Here is a 20,087-nt window from a genome sequence, read left to right as displayed (position 1 = left end):
ACCAGGGGGAGAAGTATGATGGGAGGAAAGCCGATGCGTGGAGCTGTGGAGTCATCCTGTTTGCACTTTTAGTGGTAAGTGACTTCTCCTACTGCACTGCAATGGCAGAAAATGGCCTGGACATTGTGCTTTTACAGTCATTTTGACATGCGTTTGGCATCTTCATGCAACAGCAGTGAAATTCATAACATTTCCAGACACAACCAAAATATTGAAGAGCTGCAAACATCGCAGAAAAAAGAAGCAAAAAGACAAAAAACTGAGATTAAAAACAGCTACAATTGTGTGATAAATGACCATAAAGTATTACTAAGAGATGTGAAATGCCCACAAAGAAACCAAATAGTTTAAATATAATATGTAATGACAAACTGAACAAAAATACAAAAAGGTGCTAAACAAAATCAAAAACTCATGAAGAGGGATGCAAACAACTGTAAAAAGAGGAGCATCGTATCCACGAGGAAGCACAACAGAATCTTAACATTAAAATAGTTACATTTTCTAAATCGGGCAACTCCTAATTTGATACAACGTGACAAGGGAAAAAACCAAAGGGGCGGAGTTAATTCAGGTTTTTCCTTGGCAAAGTATTTATACTGTATACAGCCGGGATAAAGTAAAAAAGATCATGAATTACTTCTGGACAAAGTAAATCACCTGATGGGAGCACTCTGCATCCTTTGGTACACCTGGAGTCTGTGGATTCCACCAGCCAGGATTAAATTAAAGATGGGCTGCTGGAAACACAATGTGTACTGGTAAAATATTAAAACCACATTATAAATAAAATGGGTACAGACAGGATGTTCTCCTTTCCTTTGTAACGGGCCTCTTTGTTCTAAATTGTGAATCGACAAATGACCGACTGCAGAAGAATGTTTCCACAACAGAAATCTGTGTTTCATAAGTGGCAAAACACGGTGATCGATCATTTAGGGCCAGTCATAGGCTGGTGTGTGCAAATGTGGCTGCTGGTTGCATACATCTACATGCACATTATGTTCCTGTGCCGTAACGACCGTAGCTTTGCCTTTTCAGGAGAACTCTGTGGAATCTGTTGTGTTTGCAGTGACTGTTTATCTCTGCAGGAGATGCTAATAGCACATTTGTGAGTGAGAGTCCACCTCTGACCTTGGTTTGTCTCATTGTTCCCTCTTGCTTGAATGGCTAGCTTAAATGATTCATTATTACTAAATATTATTATACCAGCATATCATATGTATGTGCACGTACAGCCTTGATGCCCTGAATCTAAATGAGACTTTAGTTCTTTAATCACTGTTTTGTTGAAACTAGTGCTGTCAGCGTTAACCTCGTTAAAATGACGTTAACGCCATAACCGCATTAACGCAACAAACCTCCGTTAGCGAGTTAGCACGGATCGCCCCGTGCGTGGGGCTGCACGGTGTTAACGAGCGATCCGCGCTAACCGCCTAACGGAGGTTTGTTGCGTTAATGCGGTTATGGCGTTAACGTCATTTTAACGAGGTTAACGCTGACAGCACTAGTTGATTACTAGTACTAGTACTAACATATGAGAAAATGCAGGTTAGAGAGCTCACTTTGTTTGGTTTGATCAAAGGATGCTCAATTGTAAAATGCGGTTAGAGATTCTGTCCGTCCATAAAATAATCAACTTATTCTTGTCAAGCTAATAGATACATTTAGACCCGGACCACGTGTACGAGGCTTTATTATGGTAAATATGGCAGCTTGTATGTAGTTTGGCCATGGGTAAAACTGGGCCTCTGAAAAACTCTGGATTTTGTAAATTCCAGGTTGTGGGAAAATAAAATATTTATGTGGGGAAAATCCAGTTTATCCTAATATTGTTTTTTTTCTTTCCCCTACAAAATGATTTGAATATGTCAGCTTTGCTTCGTGCGGACACATCACATACGAAGGCTTTTCATACCAGCAGCTCTGTAACGTGATAGTAGTGAGTAAATGACTGTTTGTTTTGGTGCCGTGTGAACACACGAGTGTTTTATCCTCTTGATGAAGATGGATCACATAACACAGTCATCATGTGAAGATAAATCTCTCCGCTGGTGTTGTTTTGATTACCACGCAGTGTCAGTGACCATCTGGCTTCATCCTGCTTGTTTTTTTTATGAGGAGGAAACGGTATCAGTCATCATGTTATTGAGCGTGCGCCCTAGCTGGAGAGCAGAGGCAGAGCCGGCTGGCTGCAGTACAGAGTGCCTCATCATCACTCACTCTGATGACTGATACCTCTCGCAAAACTGCCTCTGGTCACCTTCTTTGTCAAACGGCAGATTATCTTTCAGGGCACACCTGACAGGCCGGCTACATGACAACAGGCAGATGTCAGCGCTGGGCCATGTGATCTCGTGTTGCTGGTGTGATTTTAATACAGAACTGCTTAAACAAATAAATACAAAGAACCAGGATCTGCTGTGCTCGTTTTTAGCTCCATATCTTCATTCTTGGTAGTTTGCATGATTCACAGAGCAATCCACATATTAATAATGATAGTTTATTAATAATTATTGAGTAATTATTTAGGTTGTACCAGGCCTAGAGGCGACATCGCTGCTCATCCACTAACTGAAAGCTACTTTAGCTCCTCCCCCTTTAAGGCTGTCACCACTTTCCTCTGATTGCCTTCTGCTCATCAACAGAAAGCTTAAGTAGCCAGTGGGCGGGGCTTCTGTGCTTCATGTGACCAACTGTAGATATCCACTCTCACTGACATTATGAAGATCTGGGAGTACAGAACAATCTGAAGTGGAGCGTTTACAGCATTGGGAAGACTTTAGACTCCAAAGGAGTATCTACAGATATGCTGACCTTTATTAAGACCACGTTATTAAAAAGCAACCACGACTACAACAGGATGTATAACAGAAAATAAGGGATTGAAATGTGTAAATGTTTAGACGTTACCATTGTGCCTTTTCTCAGGGTGCTCTTCCTTTTGATGACGACAACCTGAGAAACCTGCTGGAGAAGGTGAAGCTGGGAGTTTTCCACATGCCTCACTTTATCCCTCCAGACTGTCAGAACCTTCTGCGTGGCATGATTGAAGTAGACCCCATCAAGAGGCTGACGGTAAGCTGCTGCAGTCTGCCCACGTCACATTACCCCCTGGCCCGATTCGTTATAGACCCGGAGAGGACTGAGGTCCTCCATCAGCGTGACTGTGGTCGCTTTGCATTTTTATGATCTCCGGCTGCTGCCTTAGGAACTACATGCTGCACTTGTGCTAAATTTAGCACATTTGCACTGTGACTGACCTTGCAGCTACTGTTCTTTCCTTTCATCTAAAGCCAAAGATTTGTTTAGAAGACAATCATTGCAAATATAACAAAAGTACTGTTAGATAATCTGCTTTCACTTCATTTTCTTCTGCAGGTTAAGCAGCTGTGTTAGGCATCATACCGCAGCTGATAAATCTGTAACTCAGGAGTAAGAACAGCATAAAAGTGTAAAACGAAATCAAACACCAAAGAAATGATAAACAAGTCACAGAGAAACTATTTTTAAAAACTAGTTTTATAAAGAAGATTTGAAAGAAAAGGCTTTTAAACTTTTACACTGCGAACCTCCCTGCTTCCTGCATCTGTTTCCCTTTATTCCAGCTAAGTCATAGCCTAGGTTTACTTCACTGCAGTTAGCCGGACGGTGGCTGTAGGGTCTGCTCCTGTTCACTGCTCCTGAGCTTTAAAAAGGCTGGAAAAAGCTGCAGCGTGCAGTTAACCAGCATGCTCACCAGTGTGCCTCGTTGTGGTGAAGTGGACACTGGATCCTGCAACTTAATGCTGTTTGATAAAGACACCCATTCGCTGGATCTTCAGAGACCATTGAGCCTGCTCGTCTTTGTCCGTTTCACTTGGAAATCATTCATTAATGTTTATTTGTCCTTACAGTTGGAGCAGATCCAGAAGCATACGTGGTATCTGTGAGTACAGACACTTGAGTTTATTTTCATCTGCTTCTGTCTTGGTTCAGTGTGTACGTGCATGTCCGCTTAAAGTGATGTGATGAAAGAAAAACGCCACAGCAGATAATGCAGAATGAAAATAATAAGAGTGTTTTTTGAACTCTCTGATGGAGACCTCTCAGAGAGGAATCGTGTCCATTAGTCCTGAGAGTGAGAGCTGTGTTTGCTCCAACGCTGAGAGGCCAGGTCATCAGGATGCTCTAATGCACCTCTGATTTCTAATGGATGTAATATTTCTGGATTTTAAAACTCAAATTATTTTGATTTGAAATCACACAGAGGGTCACACAGTTCAGTAAAACCTTATTTCACTGATTTTTGCCATCTTACTAAACATTTTAGATTGAATTTTTGTGTCACCACCAAAACACCACCACCACCACTAAAACTCTTACTGTGTATAAATGTATCCTCTTATCAAAAGCAAGTCTTGCCAGATTTTTGGCCTGCTTGACAAACCTCTGTGCATCTTTGGTTCGATTACTTTACTACTTACTAACTTTCCACCAAATTGAAGTTTTCAAAAGCTTTTTCTGATCATTGAATTTAAGGACTGAGCTTCTCTTTTGTTGGGAAGCTTTAGTGTCTTCACCAGAGCGTTTGATTGTGCGGTTTATGTTGCAGAGCTGGAAAGAACGAGCCAGAACCCGAGCAGCCCATCCCCAGGAAGGTGGCCATCAGAACACTGGCTTCGGTTGAGGAGATCGACCCCGACGTCCTGGAGAGCATGCACTCCCTGGGCTGCTTCAGAGACAAGGACAAACTGACCAAAGATCTGCTGTCTGAGGAGTGAGTGACAATGAAGGAACGAGGGAGCAAAAAGTCATTTACAAAACCACACATGAAGCAGATTGAAAGGGTGGGAGGCGCTGAGACGGAGAAGAGAAATATATTAGGGACTGCTTGACAAACTGTCAGCTTGATGAATTATTTCATTTAATATCTTGCGATGATCAACCATCTTTTTGTTCCAGTCTCAACCGCTGGGTGCTCAGCTCACGGTCATCTCTCTTTGTCTCTACAGGGACAACCAGGAAAAGATGATCTACTTCTTGCTACTGGACCGGAAGGAGAGGTATCCCAGCCACGAGGACCAGAACCTGCCACCACGCAACGAGATCGGTAGGCCAGTCTAACCAATATCTGTCATTTTTCCATTCACGAATGCCTCAACGACTATTTGGTGTTTTGCTAATATCTTTGGAACGCATGGTCATCAGCCCCACATGACTGAATTTTAATACCTTTGGTCATCCCCTTAACCCCTTAGGGTTTGGCTCAGCAGGTTTTGTTAACATGCTAAGCATGTTTATACAGTAAATCAAACTAGAGTAAGGCAAATGAAGCAATGAATGTTTTAAATGCCAACATTTTTTTTGATCCCATATGTTTTGATTTTTTTTAATTATTTCATCCTGGATTGCCACAAACCTATTTTACAAAAAATATACATGTTGTTTGATTCCAGTTTTGAACTATCTCTATTAACTTTGAAAGCAACTCAAATCTACCAATAACCTGTTGTCTGTCAGTGTCCATGCCAATTTAAACTAGTTTAATTAAGGAGTAGCATTCAGACTCCATCTTATAGAGATTAAGTATTATCTGTTCTGTTCTGATCATTTCTGTTTGAGTAAGTTCCTACTAATTTTTATTTTAATATTAATAGAAACTAGCAACTTAAAAAAGGTGTTTATATTTAATTCATTCAGGTTCATCAAAACTGATGGCTATCCGGTCTTTAAGTCTGATGTCATTAGCCATGTCTGGGTCCAAACTCCGCTTCAGGTCCCAAAGTCAAACGAACACTGCGGCATCACTGAGAGTTAAAAACTGTCTAAATTCTTTCATCTTTAATAAAATGATCAGCGTTGCTGCTTTATCAGGTTTAACAATTAATTTTAACATCCAGGCATCCATGAAAACAGAATTTATTACATTTAACGATGTTAGACGTTAGCAGGAAGTTAGCTTGCTAGTTTCCACCTAAACCTGATATAGCATGTTCTGACTGAGAGATTTTGGAAACAAATTCAAACGTACAGCTCTGCTATCACTTCCAACATAAATGAAGACAGAAAACTAAACAGCAGTGACGTTTGTAGGGTTACTGAAGTTGGGCTAGCCTTTATATAATGATGTGCTACGTGGTGGCTAGCAACACAGCTATGTTAGCATAACATTAGCACAGTGAAGCTGGAGGATGAACGCCAACTTTTTTCCACTTGATAAAAGTTAGCTGAGGGTTCCCGATGGTTAGAGACAAATGTAATCGCATGGCAGGATGCTGTAAACGGACCAAACTTCAGTCAGGAGAACAACTGAGATAATCCATCCACAATACGAGGTTAGTCATTAATATACTGCTGCATGGGCTGGGCTGTAGTAGTTACATGTAAGGGTTTAAAAACTGAGTTTTAAAATGAACAGTGGTAATAAAAACTGAGAGCGATCACTGGCTGTTTTTAGAGGTTTGTTGAGATTAAGTAGAACAAGATACAAACATGTTAAAACACAACAGCCTTATTAAACGCAGAGTAGTTTGGACCCGGAAGCAGGATTAATCACGTCATCACTTATAGTAAGCTAGTTTATGACTGTCTCTCTAGTCTGTTCATTTTGCAATTTCAATAAAGTTTGGAAAAAAAAAAAAAAAGAAAGAAAAAAAAAAAGACTGTCTCTCTAGTTAGCCGATTTTCTATAAATGTAGGTTTGCCATTTTCACTTTTCATGCTGTTAGTGACTTTTGCTTTGGTTTTTGCTTGGATAGTTAAATACACTCTTTTTATGAGTATAGCTCTGTGGTTAGCTATCTTTTTGTGGAAGAGTGCAGAGTGAGCTAGCTAACAAAGCTACACAGTCTTTGTGTACTACATGTAGAACCTTTTTTCATCAATTTTTGTTGTTACTACTAGTTTTAAAAATACGTTTTTGGAAATGACATACATACACACACATTTTTTTTTTTTTGCCTGTCCCGTTTGGATCTTTAGCCGTCAGAATTGTTGTCTGAAGGCCAAGAAAGACGCCAAACGGATTTACTTTACCAAGTGGATCATCATGGCCTTGCCATATTGGTCCATTTGATTGACCTTTATTATAATTATGTATTTATTTGATTTGATTTTTGGTTGTTACAGATGGGACAGACATGACTGGGGGATAGGACAGGGAGAAAGAATGAAAGAAAGAGAGGGAGAGAAAGAAAGAAAAATAGAGGCGAGGAGAGATGGTGAGAAAAGGGGAAGAAAAAAAAAGAAAAACAAACAAAACACCTGGATCACCTGTATGAAGATAAAAAACCAGAAGAGAAAACAAACAACAAAGAGCAACATAATAAAAACAACACCATCACAATAAACTAGATAACAGTAGATAACAGTAGATACTAAATATTACATGTTATTGTGCAGTACGCAAGATTGACAGCGCACAATGTGCTTTGAGGTAGCAGCCAAGAAAGGTGTAGATTGTGTCTGTGAACACCTGTGTGGATCAGCACGCTTGTATTCAAAGGGTTTCTCCTTGTAACGATCTGCTAGGGAGTGTCATCAGTATTTTAATGTGTTGAAGTAAAATTTAGCTAATGTTAGCCATTTAGGAAAAAGCTAATCTACCAAATTAAAGCTAAATATATGCTAATACAGTCATGTTTTGACATACTGATTAGCTTTTTAATGTGAAACTGATAATAGCTGCGATACCAAGAAAAGGTATTTTGTGTTTGTTTGCTATCTTCTTTATCCATGAGCGTCTTCCTTTCACAGAAAAAAGTAAGTGGAAAATCCTGACTAAATGTATGTCAAATGACAAAATTTGGTATGCTTGTCCAAATACAGGAACGCATTTTTTTTCTACTCTGCTCCTTTAAAGTGGTGTCCTAGGTTACATGTAGAGGGGTAAAAAGAGCATAATGAATAGCTTAGGGGGCTGAAGTGTTCTGATAAACTGAACCTTTCAGTTAGTATTTCACCTTTAATTTACTGTTTTATATCAGCTTTATGAGATTCTACCATTTGATAAATATAGAATAACGTGTTATTTTTGTATTCTTCTGACTGTTTTTTGTTTTTTAATGATCACTTTTAATGTTTTTGCCTTTGTCTTTTTCCTTCTCATCTCGGCTCACCCTGGGCCCGCTCAGCAGACCCTCCCAGGAAGCGTGTAGACTCCCCCATGCTGAGCCGTCACGGCAAGCGGAGGCCGGAGAGAAAGTCCATGGAGGTGCTGAGCGTCACAGAGGGAGGGTCTCCTGTACCGGTGCGGCGAGCCATCGACATGGCCACGCACGGACAGAGGTAAAAGACCGAGATTGGCACGTGTGCTCGTGTGCATGGACAAACGTGTTTCTCCAGGTCAATCAAGGCTGTTTGCTGTTGTTTAAAGTGTCATTGATGAGTTTTGAATTGATTATCAGTTATGATAAATAATGCATTTAATCACAGTTTACAGCACTTTATCAAAATTGGACTGGTCTTTTAAAAATATTAATTTCACACGTGTACTGTTTGCCCTCAGTACGACTTCAATCTTTCGTTTCACTGAGCTCTGTCAGGTTTACTGGGAAGTCTCTCAAACAGCTGTAAGTCCTTCCATGCTTCAGTGAACTGTGGTTAAATACATGATGCATTATTCTTTCTCTGGTGGTGTCAGACATACAATACACATCACAGAAGGCCTGATGTAATCTCTGGGTTTAGATCTGCCTGAGACTAACGGTGCACTCTTAGCTCTGGCGGAAATTCATCACAGATGTTGAAATGCATGGACCGGTCTCTCAGGTTTGTGCGTGGTGTGGGTAAAGTGTGCATGGAGCATGCAGGACAAGAAGCATCCCGGTTTGAGAAACTGTGAACTGAAATCCATTTAGCAAGCGGGCGTGCACGAAATCTGTGGATGTTTTTGTAGTCGAGCTGTGACAAAATAATGGAGGAGATTGTAATCCATGTGTTTCCTGCTTCCTAATAACCTTGTATGGACATGGGTGTACACACATATATGACAAACAGAAAAAAAAAGATGATAATGTGAAACCCTACATGACGAGCTGAAGCAACAGCATGTTGTTTACTAGGGGAGTGAGGTATTAGTATGAGACAAACGTTCTAAATCTTCTAAAAACATATATATATAAAAAATATCTTATTAACTTATTATCTGATGGCATCTGAGAATAATGCGAGTGAGCGGTCTTCATCAGTCCTGGCTCTGCAGCTCCCTCACCAAAACCAGAGTAGGAGTGAAAATGCAGCTGAGGATCAATCCCATGCTGCAGGAAACGGCAGACGATGTCCAAACTGTATTGTCATTGTCGGGGGTTTATGTGTGAAAACAAGCTTTCATCAAGCTACCACATTAAATTACTTACTTTATATTCAGATGATATTCAGATCCAACGATTGATGGAGCATCAATTTAATGGCCTGATGGACTTCTGTAGCCAATGGTTGACACTGTGGTGGCTGTATGTGTTTTTTATATTATCTGTGTATTTAAAAGAGAGCAAGCTAACACATTTAATTCAATATATGCTCTGGATGTGTTTTGAGTAATTTATGGTGTCATAGAAGAGGTTAAGTAGAAGGAGCTGAAGATCTTTGTGGTTCTCTTTCATAGCATTCGTTTCCTGTCTCATTATGGGAATGTCTCTTGTGTGACCTTATCAGAAGCTCAAATGCCTTTATGCCAGCTATGTGATGCCCAGACAGTGGGATAGCTCAGTAGGTAGAGTGTTTGCCCCATGACCGGAAGGTCGGGGGTTCAAATCCACCAAACAGCTACCTTGAGGTACCCTTGAGCAAGTTACCGTCTCTGCACACTGCTCCCGGGCACTGGATTGGTATCTGCTCACTGCTTCTTCTTGTTTTTAACAGAAGAGTGGAAAGACACCTGTGCTATTGGGTGCTAGCATACAAGCAGTAGCAATACTGTCCTGTGGCTAATGTTGGTGTCAAGTAGCAATCCGGGAAGTCGCAATCTTTTCCCAAAGCAAAGTAGCAACACTTTGCTAATAAAGGTACCACTAGCTTTATCATCAGGTAGCAATACCCTTCGGCGCTAACGGTTTCTCACATTAGGTAGCAATACCTGTAGAAAAGTACTTTTCACCCCATGCTAGCTGAAGAATAGCAATATTCTCTGGACTTTAGTGAGTTGTAGAGCTCGCTAACATTCACAACTCTCTAGCTAACCATGGCTATGACTGACAACAAAGTTGCAAAACTTTGTCCTTGCAGCAAGTAGATTTCTGCCTGGGATACACACCCCGTGTGTGCGGCATGCCTTGGCTTATCGCATGCACGAGCTACCATGACATCCATACACAACTGGATCCAATGCACGGCTTTCACACGCAAACTACTCCGCCGCAGGCTAGCTCGCCAGGCTAACCTGTCGGGTGGCGACCCTTTGCTGTGTGAGGCTGCTGCGGCGCAAGGAGAAATTTAAATGCCCAATGATTTGGCCGCAACACCAGGCCCGAGCTGGGCAGATGCAGACCCTCACCCCATCGTCACTGCTTTCCCGTCACTGGAGACACATGGAATATGTTAGTTTTTCCCCCATGCTTGAGTCACCCTGGATTGGAGATGGTAACGAGGACAGAGATGAGTCAGGCGACACGGAGCTCCTGCAGTCTGACGATGAGGAGGAAGAGTCCGACTCCTTGGCTAGCATCAGCTTGGTTGAAAAGCCCTCGGCTACCGGTGAGGTTGAAAAATCTGCACTGCCGTCTCCCCTGGACATGCAGGACGTGTGCAAGCGCACAGCTGCTAGGCTCAACATCCCGTGGCACGGCGTGCAAACCGAGGTTGTAAAATCTCGTTTTGATGGTGAGAAATATCCAAAGGCAAAAAAGACGGGAAAGCATGTGTTGCCCGTTTCCCCAGAGCTACTTGATGAGATATAAGTGATGGGGAAAGAAAAGACATACAGCGAAAAACACCCCATCGTGGGGAGCTCCCTTCTGGTTTATGAGAGGATGGAGTCAAATGCCACAAGTGGAACTGTTAATATTGAACCATCTTCACCTGAAGACATCTATGTCCTCATCACCCCATCCCTCCTCTCCAAGACAGACCGCTTCCAGTCTAGCCGTACAAATAAGTGCTAAAAGGCAGCAGGTCTGTGGGTAAGAGCCCACAACGCCGCCTCTATGCTAATGGCTTACCAAGCCAAGCTAGAAAAGGACATGACAGCTAAATCAGATACCACAGTGTGGGAAGAAATCTGCGTCATAACTCACCACGTCCTCCACCTCCACAAGGTAGCTGTACAGGCTGCTGGGAGAGCCATGGGTCTCATGATTATCCAGGAGCCGACACTCTGGCTCGGGCTCACCAACCTGCTGACTAAGAAAAAAGAGGAGCTCCTCGACACCCCTGTCGCCCCTCAAGGACTCTTCAGCGCGGCTGTTATATCATTGCAGAAGAGATGTGAGGAGAAAAAGAGAGGTGACAAGGCTCTTCTCTAGGGCCTTGTGCCGCTGTGCCTCTACCCAGGTCCTTTTCAGAGCAAGTTCAATGGGACATGTTCCACACAGAAGGCAGAACCCGGGCCGGCGTTCCCGTCACTGGACCTTTCAGAGGGAAACAGCAAAAGATTGCAGTGTTGTTTCACAAGCACGTCTCTCATGCATTCTGGATTAAACTGCGATAATGCAGACGTGCCCGTTGCCTCCGTCGCAGGTGAGGAAGGTGACAGGACACCGGGATGGCGAATGTTGGCAACCACAATAGTGCAGCCTGCGTGAGCTTTGAGATCACCTGGTCTGCTGTGTTCTTGTCAGAACATGAAAAACTGTTTCTCTTCATATAAAGCAAATTGTACATTTGCAGTATATATTTTTCTTGTTCAAAAACCATATTCTAAATGCTGACATATGCTATGCTGGAGTTTTCATACAAATTGTTGTACGCTGCTCTGCTCGTGATGAGCTGCACTCAGCAGGTGCTGTCTGATTTGTTACACTTCAGCAGCTTTAACAGCCAGAAAGCCCGCGCGTCTGGCTGCGTTCTCCTATTTCTGAGGATGATTCAGACAATAAAGCTGAACATTACAGCTTGTAAAAATGTTTCAGAGGTGCAAAAATACAGAAACTGATTGTTTACGGTAAGGGAGTGTGTTGAATGTCCCACTGACTCCAGCATGATCCATGAATGTGTGTCTCCTCTTAATTTTTGACTCCTTAGTTCTCGATCTCTGCATGTATTTGAGGTTTTTTTAGTTCTTGGGTTCTTGGTAATTTTTGTCTTGTTTTGTTTTAGTTTCACAGTAATAAATTAGTTTCAAGATTTATTTTTTAACAGGCTCGCATGTTGCACATTAGGTTTTCCCTTGCTTGACTGCCTTTCTGTCTATCTCTTGATTTTTCTTTTCTGCCCCCTTTTTAGCAAATCTGTTTTCAGTAAGAGCTTGGATATCACAAACGCTAACTGCAGCAAGGAGGAAAGGTATTGGATTTCTGAGTTTCTGTGTTGTTGTCTGTGTTATTTTCTTCCCACTCGTCTCTTTGGTTTTTCTTATTGCTTGCGAAAGTTCGTCACACCTTTGTCTTTCACTTTTAGATGTAGCATGTGGTTCATCATAGAAAAAGTTTATTTACCTTTTGTTATGAAAATCTGTCTGTGGCCACTCAAATATTTGTGATTGCTTTTGCATCATTTTTACATTAATTGATCATCTAAAAAACCCACATTGTGACCAAAGCAACGCCACAACAACAAGATATTCTCTTTACTAACAAATCACTTCAGACGCGCAATAAAAATACGACATTAAGAAAAACAAAAACATCCCCAAAAAGAAACACAATCAACATTTCTAACAGCTAATATCAATAATATTTTATTTTCTGGACAAAGATGGAGAAAGTCTTATTTTGTTATTAGTGGATTGAAATCTCTGGCGACAGGCGAGCATCATTTCTCTCAGCACCGTCGTTGGCTCCGTTTTTACTACCTTTTGAACTGAAGGAACAGAAAACTGAAGATTTTGAAGGATGATATTTATGTAATGAGTTTGGGTCTCTGGAGAGTGACATCACACATAAATGCTTTGGTCCAAATAAAGGTAAGGCAGTGACTCGGTGTTACTGCCTTTGACAACATATTTTCCTCATATTTTAATAAATAAAAATCAATTTTATGTTTGGGTAAATGCAACCCTACTTCAAAAAACAGGTTACAAATATTTCCATTACAATCCTGGTGAATAAGTCTAAAATCTTTTTGGTGGATCACGTTTACCTTTTCTGTTTTTGTCTAAATGCTGTAGTCAGTTTTCAGCTTTCTTCTTATATGTTCTGACTTCTTTTCATTTTAGGGCCACTGTAGGTGCCCCTTATTTACTGTAAATGGATCCGTCTGTGTGAACAGTCCCTGGACAACAACAACTTTTACATGATGTTATATAGGGCTGTGCGATATGACCAAAATCTCATATCCCGATATAAGAATTCTATCGTCCGATAACGTTATAAATCACAAAAATTTAACATTTTCTGTAAATTCTGTGAATCTCGATTTTTGTGAAGTGTTTCCAGCTGGGCGTCATGTAGCTGGAGTTGAGTGTTTTAACCGATGCATGAAACGATACATTTTTAGACATAAGTTGTAACGGCCGCCGTTTTCTTTGTATTTATTACACGGCGTGCTGCGGGGAAAAGCCTGTTCTAACGTTTGAGTCTAAGGTTTATTTTTTAGCACCTGGCAGCTTTTTTTTACTTCTCATCCGTAAATAATCTGCTCTTTCACGTGATTCAGTTTATTTTGAAAAGTCTCAACAGGATCTTGAGCTTTATTGTGAAAGGTTTATGTGGAACATAAACAAGCGGACACGCGATGCTGTTACCGTCGTTGTTGCTAACGACAACGCATAAAAACAGGCGCTTGTCCGTCCGTAGTGTGGTTATATTAAATATAAGAGAAAGAGAGAACTTTAAGAAATGAATATAACCACTACAGTGACATCAGAACCATGAAAAAATATTGCCGTAAACAGTTTATTTTGCGACACCACGTAACAAACGATAGCGTAAAATGAAACGATAGACGTTTTTATATCGTCATCCGATATATATCGTTATATCGAACAGCCCTAATGTTAGAATTGTAGGGACAGACTACAGAAGGCCCTGGTGTCCATCAGTGCATAATAAGACAAAGTGGATACAAATGGAAACTCAGGTGTATTGTGTCAGATAGTATTGGATCTAAACAGTATTTGGATCCAAGTAGCATGATGTAAAGTGGTCACGCTGTTATCAGAAGCCTATATCAGTGTGAGCAGAGTATTCTGTTCACGCTGAAATCTGAAAAATGGCACACGATGAGTTTTGCACTCCCTTCCTCTTTGGTGTTGCTTCCTCAGCCGCTGAGAGGCAAACACAATTTTTAGGTCAACTTCCTGCCTCCGTGTCTAACACCGCCTCCTCCCCTCCTAACATCTTCACTCCATATCGTTTGTATGTGTGTGTGTGTGTGTGTGTGTGTGTGTGTGTGTGGAGGAAGTACTGGCAAACAAACAAACTTTTTTGCACTTTGCCAGTGTGTTTTTCCAATGATGCATGGGGAGGGTTGTGTATAATGATTTGTGGATCCTCCCTGTGCGGCTGACCTTGCAGGAGGAACACAAGTTTGTCTATGGATTTGTGGCCTTAATGGAGATTAGCATAAATTAATTGCTTTGAATGCAGATGGAGCATAAACACGAGATGAAAATGAGGTTCACAGTCCCACTGAACAGCTTTTTATCTTGCTCGTCATCTAACTGGGAATATCCGTAAAATGAAGCTTGTTGTGCCCACGAACAAACATCACCAGCAACAAACCAGGAATCCATTTTCCCGTTTCAGAGATGAGCTAGCGTTAGCGTCCTGGGTTTGTCCTGGATGGGCGCCACCGTTGATGAATTGCGTGTTACAAAAGAGCTCCTCTCCCTGACGGGAGAGTCCCGTCGCCATGATTTAACATAACATCAGCGCGTGCTTCCTCAGCATGAGGACGCAGAGCAGATAGAATATGTATGATTCTGCAGTAATATACTCTGTGGGACTGTATCACAGCGGGGCTACAGACAATAATGGAAAACAAAGAGCTTTTAAAATCATGAGGTAGTTGATACAATTAGCAGATTTTCAAAAAGTTAGGTTTGATGCTTCCAACTTCTCACGTAATGATTTCTTAACTCCAATTATTTATTTGTTTTTGCTCTTCGGTTATTTTAAATAACTCTGATGGTCCAGTTTTTGGGTTGAAAAACAAACATCATGAATGAACTGTGATTTCATCATTTCTTTAAAACTCTTTAAAACTATAAATGTTAGCTACTGGTATATTTTTTTTGCATAACCAGAAGCGCCATATTTGGATAAAAGGGTAAAGTGCAAAAACAATCAACTAATTCTAAGAAGCTTAGGTAGCAAACTGCATTCAGAAAGAGCACTGGTGCAGTGCACAGACACACACATCTGCTAATTAGTTCAAATTGATATAATTTCACTCACCAAAACAAACATCGTCGATGATCTGTACCATTTAGTAAGTCATTGTTTGTCAGGTGTTTTCATTAAAAAATAGCCTAAAAGGTACTGACGGCACAAACAGGCGAGAGGCACAGTTCAGTGGCTCCGATTAGATGCAAAGATGAGGCCTGTCAGAAAGTGTGAAACGACCCATAGTTGGGCTAGCAGGCTTTAAATATACTCTGTAATGCTGTTAAGTTAGGCATTTTAAAATGAGACTCTGAGAGAGACCTTTGTTTAATTCATTTGGAAATAATATCAGTTTTTAGTTGCAGTTTACTGGTAGGAAACATAAGCAGTGATCACATTTAACGAGATGTGTCTATATATTTAAATTAATGATAGCTGCTTCAATTAAAAGATTAGAAGTGGTTTTATTAACACAGGCTCACCATCAGGTGTTTGATGTTCGTCTGTACTTCTTAAATACGTAAATCATCAGCATGTTTAAGTCAGACGAATTCATCATGTCATTAAAAAAAACAAGATTAATGTAGTTTTCTATTTCAAAAAGACAAAAAATCTGGATGATGAATCAAGTAGCACAGCAGCAGTTACGCAGATGTTTTATTTCACTCACAGCTGAATTCAATTAAAGTAGAATGTTGAGTTCAGATGTAAAAATACTGTTTATAAAAGCTTTGCACAAGCAGAAGAAGCTAATTGATTTCTAACAACTTGCTAATATTTGTTTTAGAAGTTTCTTCAGCTGCATCGCTGTAGAGACGCTAAAGCAGCCAAAGAGAGAACATTTCAACATCGGCATTTTAAATATTATTTAAATATTATTATTATTATAATATTATCCATCCATTCGCTTCCGCTTATCCTTTTTCAGGGTCGCGGGGGGCGCTGGAGCCTATCCCAGCTGTCATAGGGCGAGAGGCGGGGTACACCCTGGACAGGTCGCCAGTCTGTCGCAGGGCCAACACACAGGGACAGACAACCATTCGCACTCACATTCACTCGCACATTCACACCTAGTGACAATTTGGATTATCCAGTTAACCTATCCCCACAAGCTGCATGTCTTTGGACGGTGGGAGGAAGCTGGAGTACCCGGAGAGAACCCACGCAAACACGGGGAGAACATGCAAACTCCACACAGAAAGACCCCGGCCTGATGGTGGAATTGAACTCAGGACCTTCTTGCTGTGCAGCAACAGTGCTAACCACCTTGCCACCGTGCTGCCACCGTGGTTATAATATTATGGTTATAATGAAAATAGTAATAATAATGAAGAAACCATGGGGCAGCGTCATAGCTGTGAGCTCCAAATACTGCCTCGTGTGATGACAGCGCATCTGCAAAATCTAATTTGCAGTTGGCAATGTCATTTCTCCTTTATGAGAATTTTATTTAATTATTTTCTTATTTTTGTGTGTGTGCCTGTGTTTCTATCAGTCTGTCTGTGTCTTCAAGCATTTTTAATTATGATGTAGTGTTTTCATTTTTCACTGCCAACAAAGTCAAATCGTCTATGGGCAATTAAATCCCAAAGTCTTCAAAGACGTCAGCAGGCCTGAATGGTGAAAGTGGCGTACGGGCAAAAGCGAGAAGGGGGGGTGAAAAGTTAATGACACGTAAATGAAAAATGGAAACACTCATAAAAAGCAGAAAAGAGAAACCATGGTAATGAATTTTGCAGTAGCTCTCTGGTTCGGTGTGTGTGTGTGTGTGTGTGTGTGTGTGTGTGTGTGTGTGTGTGTGTGTGTTGTAACACTGACTGAGCTGCTCTGAACTTGAACTTTGGTTAAGGACATGAATTACTGAAGCCTTAAGTTGTCCTGTCACACCATAACTTTCCCCTCTAGTTGTATTAGCCACACAAAAGCTAAGATCCTTCAGAATCAATGGAAGTGAAAATCTCCACTAACCACTTCCCCTGTAACTAACCATTTACGGCCAGGTTAGCAGCCTCTTACTACCATATCTGTAATGGTCATTGCACTAAATCAAATAGAAAAAGAGGAACCCAAAGACGGGAGGAGAGCAGTCAGTGAAGTCTGTGGATAGAAATCATGAGAGTGGAGCAGAAAAGTCCAAAAAATCACAAAAAAATTACTTGGTCAGGATATTTTGGATAAGCGGAAGAAGATGGATGGATTTCCACCATAGCCCACATTTCCATCAGGGCTATATTATAGGAATATATTATATTAAAGGTAGCACCTTAACTCCAGTGATCAGGAGAAAAGGCTGCACTTTGGAACAGACCAGCTCTTTGACTTGTAATGCAGTCAACACCAGAGATTTTGAAAACTGTAAAGCACTTTATTTTGTACACATTCATCTTTTGCAGGGGAAGCTGAGTATATAGAAATGTGGAAGATGAATGTTGTCTGGATGAAACAATGAATGATTTAAACATTTTCAAAAAGAAAAAAGAAACTTGCTGAGGTCCAGAACTCATGCCAGCTGTAAAAAAGCATGCTAGCTTAATGGTGCTTATTGTGACTGTGACCTGGGGGGGAAACAGCCTCGCTGACAAATGCATTTTTAGTTCAGTGCCCCACGAGGGCAGCTCAGGAAGTTTGGTTTGGAGAGCTTACAGATGTTGATAAGAGGAAAGGTTTCAGCAGGACGGAGACAATAAAATGTATTTGTAGAAGGGAAAAAAGGAAGAGCTACACAGAAAGGTTCAGCTCCTTTGGATGAAGTGTGTGTGTACATGTTTAGGCATCGCTGTGAGGACAGAAAATTGGCACTTGTGGGGACCAACAGTCACTTATGGGGACAAAGTGCCCTCCCCACGAGTTTGAAGACATTTTTGAGGCTCAAAATGTTGTTTTAGTGTCAGGGTTACAGTTAGGTTATGGTTAGGTTTAGGCTCAGGGTAAGCAGCAAGGGAAAGCACTATGTCAATGAGATGTCCTCACCAAGATATGAAAACAAGTGTGTGTGTGTGTGTGTGTGTGTGTGTGTGTGTGTGTGTGTGTGTGTGTGTGTGTGTGTGTGTGCTGCTTTGTACATTGTGGTATTGTGCATCATGCATACTGTCCACTTTGTGAATATTGATTTTACCTTGTGTGTGTGTGTGTGTGTAGGTCACGGTCAATCAGTGGAGCGTCCTCTGGTCTGTCCACCAGTCCTCTCAGCAGTCCCAGGGTAAGTATACGTCCCTTCCATGCAGTGATTGGTTCCCCACAAGCACCTTGCTGGCTGACTGGCTCTGCTGGCATATTGTTCCGCTCATACACACATACTTGTTCACATTTCCCTCCCATTGCCTCCCATCAGCAGCTCACATTGTGGACTTCATCATAAGCCTGTTTGACGTACAGCACAGCCTAAATGAGGGAAACGAGTGAGTTGTACATCATGTCAGGGCAGGTGAAGAAAGAAGAACTCTGCAGTGAAGCCAATCTGGAAATGTTAAACTAACTAAAGCATGAAAAGGCCAAAGCTGACTATATACAACTAACAAAGTCCATCTGAGAGCCATTTGTAGTTCTCTCATTGTAGCCCGCTGAAGATTCATAAGACTTCGTTTAGTTTTATTGAAAAAGTCAAAGCAGAAGGAAAAAACATGTCAGTAATTTTCTAACAGCTGGTCAGTGTGGGCTTCAGCTAACATTAGCAGGAGGAACTCGAGTAAATTTCAAGTTCTGCACATATGATATTAGAGTATCTGTCATAAAAATCCCCACAAAGCGCTGACTGTAACGACAAAACAAATCACTAACCATAAAAAACGAGTCCTCTGGTAAAATAACAGTACAGCTGCGGTAAATAGTCAATTAATTTATGTAACTGATCGAAGTTTAATAGCTTAATAATTTGAGTTTTCAGGGAAAAATGTTTTTAAAAAGTATCTATCGAGTCTTCCATTGTAGTAAATGAAATGTTTTTTCAGTCATATGTCATAAACGCTCAGTTTTCCTAATGAGCCACTAGAATACGCCAGCGACCTCATCGCTACGAGGATAAATTAGTGTTTGCCTGTTGATTGAATTTAAAGTTTTCTGTGTGTTTGGGTTCCGGCTGGTCACCCAAACAATCAAATGCTTTTTGCATTTTGTCCTTTCTTTCCAATGAACCACTTCTTCTTCTGAATAAACTGTAAATATTGGCTAAAACCAAATATTTGGAAACAAACTAACACGTGTATAATTCACTGTAATAACTTATGTTTAAAAAGTGAATGGTGAAATCGTCAGGGGAAACGTAATAAGACATTTAACAGATGCTATTTGTTGGGTTGATGATGATGTCGCTCCATTACTAACTAAAACAGTTTCCACCAAATTACTGAAAAACAAATCATAGTCAGTTGGTCATCTGTGGAAAATAAAAGATGCCCTTTTTTTAATCTATATTGTCATCTAACTGCTCTGCAGCTGTGAAATAAATAAAGGGCTTCTTGTTCTTATTCTTTTTATTCTCGTTGTTATTCACAGCAGGCTGATCTGATTTAGGATCATTTGAACCCAGTGTGTGCTGCGCTGTACGTCACACAGAGCTTTAGATGAAGCGGGACCAGATCCATCTATGAGCGCAGACCAAACTGAGATCTGGCGATTAATATCCATGAAGAAGAGATTCTAATGACGTGGCAAATTAGTGGAAGAACACGTCTGTCAGTCTCTGAGAAA

The 20,087-nt window shown here is 41.0% G+C and overlaps 1 protein-coding gene across 6 annotated transcripts in view; it reads left to right on the top strand.

The window, feature by feature from the left end:
• LOC120724509 (serine/threonine-protein kinase BRSK2-like) overlaps window positions 1–20,087 on the top strand; it is a 141,578-nt gene that overhangs the window by 103,495 nt on the left and 17,996 nt on the right. For 3 of the 6 annotated variants that reach the window (XM_040016726.1, XM_040016724.1, XM_040016730.1), the window contains exons 7-14: window positions 6–74; window positions 2,932–3,078; window positions 3,897–3,928; window positions 4,595–4,759; window positions 4,995–5,092; window positions 8,115–8,268; window positions 12,361–12,420; window positions 18,540–18,600. In XM_040016726.1, coding sequence (XP_039872660.1) covers window positions 6–74; window positions 2,932–3,078; window positions 3,897–3,928; window positions 4,595–4,759; window positions 4,995–5,092; window positions 8,115–8,268; window positions 12,361–12,420; window positions 18,540–18,600 — 786 coding nt within the window. The remainder of the gene's footprint in view (window positions 1–5; window positions 75–2,931; window positions 3,079–3,896; window positions 3,929–4,594; window positions 4,760–4,994; window positions 5,093–8,114; window positions 8,269–12,360; window positions 12,421–18,539; window positions 18,601–20,087) is intronic. The other 3 variants (XM_040016725.1, XM_040016728.1, XM_040016729.1) reach the window with 3 other exon arrangements.

This window comes from Simochromis diagramma, unplaced genomic scaffold, assembly GCF_900408965.1.
Source record: "Simochromis diagramma unplaced genomic scaffold, fSimDia1.1 OVJJ01000692.1, whole genome shotgun sequence".
Taxonomy (NCBI): domain Eukaryota; kingdom Metazoa; phylum Chordata; class Actinopteri; order Cichliformes; family Cichlidae; genus Simochromis; species Simochromis diagramma.
The sequence above is the reverse complement of the archived record's forward strand: the minus strand, read 5'-3'. Positions and strand labels throughout refer to the sequence as shown.